At 52.0% G+C, this 3,536-nt stretch overlaps 1 protein-coding gene across 1 annotated transcript in view; it reads right to left on the bottom strand.

The window, feature by feature from the left end:
* DNAH9 (dynein axonemal heavy chain 9) overlaps positions 1-3,536 on the bottom strand; it is a 55,508-nt gene that overhangs the window by 30,331 nt on the left and 21,641 nt on the right. Inside the window, 3 exon segments of the mRNA XM_031062697.1 lie at positions 513-705; positions 1,638-1,877; positions 2,809-2,934. Coding sequence (XP_030918557.1) covers positions 513-705; positions 1,638-1,877; positions 2,809-2,934 — 559 coding nt within the window.

Below are 3,536 nucleotides of genomic sequence, written 5' to 3'. Positions count from 1 at the left end.
CTGAGCTGGGTCAGAGGAATGGCAGATTTGTCTTTACAAACAAGCTTTACAACAATAAAGCTTATCTCTAACTAAAATCTTAGCTCCTCTAAAATCTCTAAATTCCTTAAAATTAATGTCTTATTGTGGTGGGGTTCACAGGGGTCTCATGACAAGGGAGGAGATGAGAATCTTGACTCCATGTTTCAGAATGCTGATTTATTATTTTATGATATATATTATATCAAAAGGAAATTATATATTAAACTATACTAAAAGAATAGAACAAAGGATTTCATCAGGAGGCTTGAAAGGAATGATAATAAAATCTTGTGACTGACCAGACAGTCCGAGACAACCGGACTGTGATTGGCCATTAATTAAAAACAACCACATGAGACCAATCAAAGATCCACCTGTTGCATTCCACAGCAGCAGATAATTATTGTTTACATTTCGTTTCTGAGGCCTCTCAGGAGAAAAAACCATAATGAAAGGATTTTTTATAAAATGTGTCCATGACATCCCATAACCACCACCTGAGGTGGTCCCAGCAGGGCCTCACCTGTCGGTCAGGGGGGTGATGACCAGCCGGGGGGTGTTGCCCAGGTACTCGTAGCAGTAGAGGAACTGAGCATCACAGATGTTGGCCCAGCAGTGCCGCTCCTCGTCCGACCAGCGGTGCCGCAGCTGCGCCAGCCACACGAAGGCCTGGCCGTTGTCCACCTGCAGAGTGACAACAGGGAGGGCAGGGGTGGTGCCCTCAGTCCTGGCTTTCATAGTTTTTAGATTCTGTGCTGCCTAGGTGTGTAGCTCTGAGCTTTGTGTTAAGGGTTAGTAGGTTCTCTTCACAAGGTAGGTTGACAAACAATCCTTTTCCAGCTTGGGACCAAGGAAAATTGATACAAGCTTCAGGTCCAAAATGCATAAACAATGGGGAACTGAAGAGAGCAAACAGGGAGGATGGGACTTCATGACCTGGAGCTGTAATTAGACAATTAACCCTAATATGGAAATGGACCAAAACTTATAAAAGTGTGAAAACTCCTGACTGAGATCCATCTTGGATGTAGCCATGGCTGGGCTCTGGTACTGCCCAAGGTGTATCCCTTAAAGGCCTTTAAAGAAATCCCCACTTTATTCTTTTAGCTCTGTCTAGTCTCTGTCCCAGGTCAGCCTCTCTAGGCATCAGTTCTGGCACCCCAGATGGGACAGAAGGCATCTGGGAAACCCCTGGAGCAGAGGAACACCCAGCTTCTGCCCTCCACTCCTGCCAGCACTGCCAGGGGAGCCCAGCTGCTGTCCAGAAGGTATCAGAGCCAAAGGCCAGGTTGGACAGGGCTTGGAGCACCCTGAGATGGCAGAAGGTGTCCCTGCCCATGGCAGGGGTTGGAATGAGAGGAGCTTAAAGGTCCCTTCCAACCCAAACCATTCTGGGAGTGTGTGATGACAGGCAGTGTGGGAGTGGTGGACAAATCCCAAGGGATTCCCTGTGGGCTCACACCAGACCAAAAAAGCTACAGAGAAGAAAATCCCAAATGCTTTTTCTTATGGCCCTGCTGAGGCAAGCAGTGCCCACAGTGCCTGTCCCTGGTCTGTCCCTCCACTATCTCCCCCTCAATGCCCAGCATGGCTCACAGTGAGCTGGGAGCACCAACCTTCTGTGCTATCATCTTGGCCACCACGTCCCGCGCGTGCACGTCGATGGTGCAGACGGTCATGATCTTCTGCCTGTCGCCCCTGGAGAGCTGCCCCAGCAGCATGGTCACCAGCGTGTTCAGCTGGGCCACCTGCTTCTTGTGGTACTCCTTCATGGCCTTCTCGTAGCCTTCCTTCATCCTGGAGAAGGCCATGCCCACCTCAGCTGTCCACCAGATCTGGGTGCAGCAGAGAGCCACCTGGGGAAACAGAGTGGCTCAACAGCAGGGCAACACCAGGCTTTCCTTACCTCTGAGAGGGTCTGGGCCATGGGGAGGTCAGGGATGAGGCATCCCTGCTGTGAAATGAAGTTTTGTTATACAGTGTCACAGCAGGAAGGAGAGCAGGGATCCATTTTACATCCATTGAAATTCCCATCCCGGGCACACCCAGCAGCTGCTCATCAGTAAATGAGCCCCTTTCTCGTGTCTGAACACATGGGAGGCTGCCATGGGGCTCCTTCCTCTCATCAGACCCCACCAATTTGTTCTCTCACCCCACTGGGGGTAGGGGCTTGATGTGACCCCTGGTGGAGCAGCCACTGCCCCAGTCCCCAGGCTGCATCCTGCCTGGAGCTCTGGTCAGAGCACAGAGCTCAGCCAGGGAACCCACCAAGAGATGGCCAGGAGAAAGGAGAACTCACTTGATACCTTAGCTTTTAGGTTTTTCTGTTCTTTGGTGTGCAGCTTTAGCTTTATATTAAGTGTTACTGGATCTTTTCACAGGGTGGTGGAGAAAAAACAACTCCATTCTAGCTGGAGACTCAAGGACAATCTCTTCAAACTTCAGGCCCAAAGCATAAACAATGCAAAAAGAGGAGGGTGGGCAAGCAAGCAAGGAGGATGGAACTTCATCATTTGAAGCTATTAATTGGGCAGCTAAATCCTATATGCAAATGGACCAAGATTTATAAAAATGTGAGACCTCATGACCGAGCCCTTTTTTTCTTCCACCTTGAAGCCATCTGGATACTGCCAGGGTGTGGCCTTTGAAGGCCCCTCAATAATTTTCCACTTTATTCCTCTTAATTCCATCCAGCCCCTCAAGGCACCACACCCTTCCTCTCTTCCCTGGACAGAACCACCCCAATCCACAGCCCAGACCCCTCTGGAAGCAGGGCAGGGGCAGTACCTGGGCAGGGTGGTCAAAGAGCCACTGCTCCCTGGGCTTGTCCTCGTAGGCCGCCACAGCTGCGCCCATCCCTTCCCTCACCGTGGCCCTCATGGCATCCAGCAGGCGACCCAGCCACACCTCCACCTGCAAAAGGGGTTAAATCCCAGAACAGGCCTGCTTCTCACCCTGGGTGATGAGGGATGATCCCAGGAACACCTGCCATCCATCATCCCTCAGCAATGAGAGGGACAAGCAGCTCAGCTCCCCAGTCAATGCCTCAGGCCTCCTCCAGACTGGAGGACTCAGCCATTTCTGTCCCCATCCCGTCCCTCACCGTGGCCCTCATGGCGTCCAGCAGGCGACCCAGCCACACCTCCACCTGCAGAAGGGGTTAAATCCCAGCAACACTGCTGCTTCTCATCCCTGGGTGATGAGGGATGATCCCAGAAACACTCCTGCCATCCCTAATCCCTCAGCAATGAGGGGGACAAGCAGCTCAGCTCTCCAGTCAAACAAGCCCCAGGCCTCCTCCAGACTGGGGGCCTCAGCCATTTCTGCTCCTGCAAGATCAGCATCTCCTCCCAGAGAGGTTTTTGGTGGAAACCCAGCTGGAGGAGGAACCACACTGAACTCCACTGAGGAGCAATTGAGCTCAGCGTGTTCCAGCTCCAGGCCATGGCAGAGTCACCCGTGGGACTGGAGCACAATCTGCCAGCAGCAAGAGAATGCTGGGAACACAGTTCCTG

The sequence above is a fragment of the Geospiza fortis genome, unplaced genomic scaffold (genome assembly GCF_000277835.1).
Source record: "Geospiza fortis unplaced genomic scaffold, GeoFor_1.0 scaffold485, whole genome shotgun sequence".
Taxonomy (NCBI): Eukaryota; Metazoa; Chordata; class Aves; order Passeriformes; family Thraupidae; genus Geospiza; species Geospiza fortis.
The sequence above is the reverse complement of the archived record's forward strand: the minus strand, read 5'-3'. Positions and strand labels throughout refer to the sequence as shown.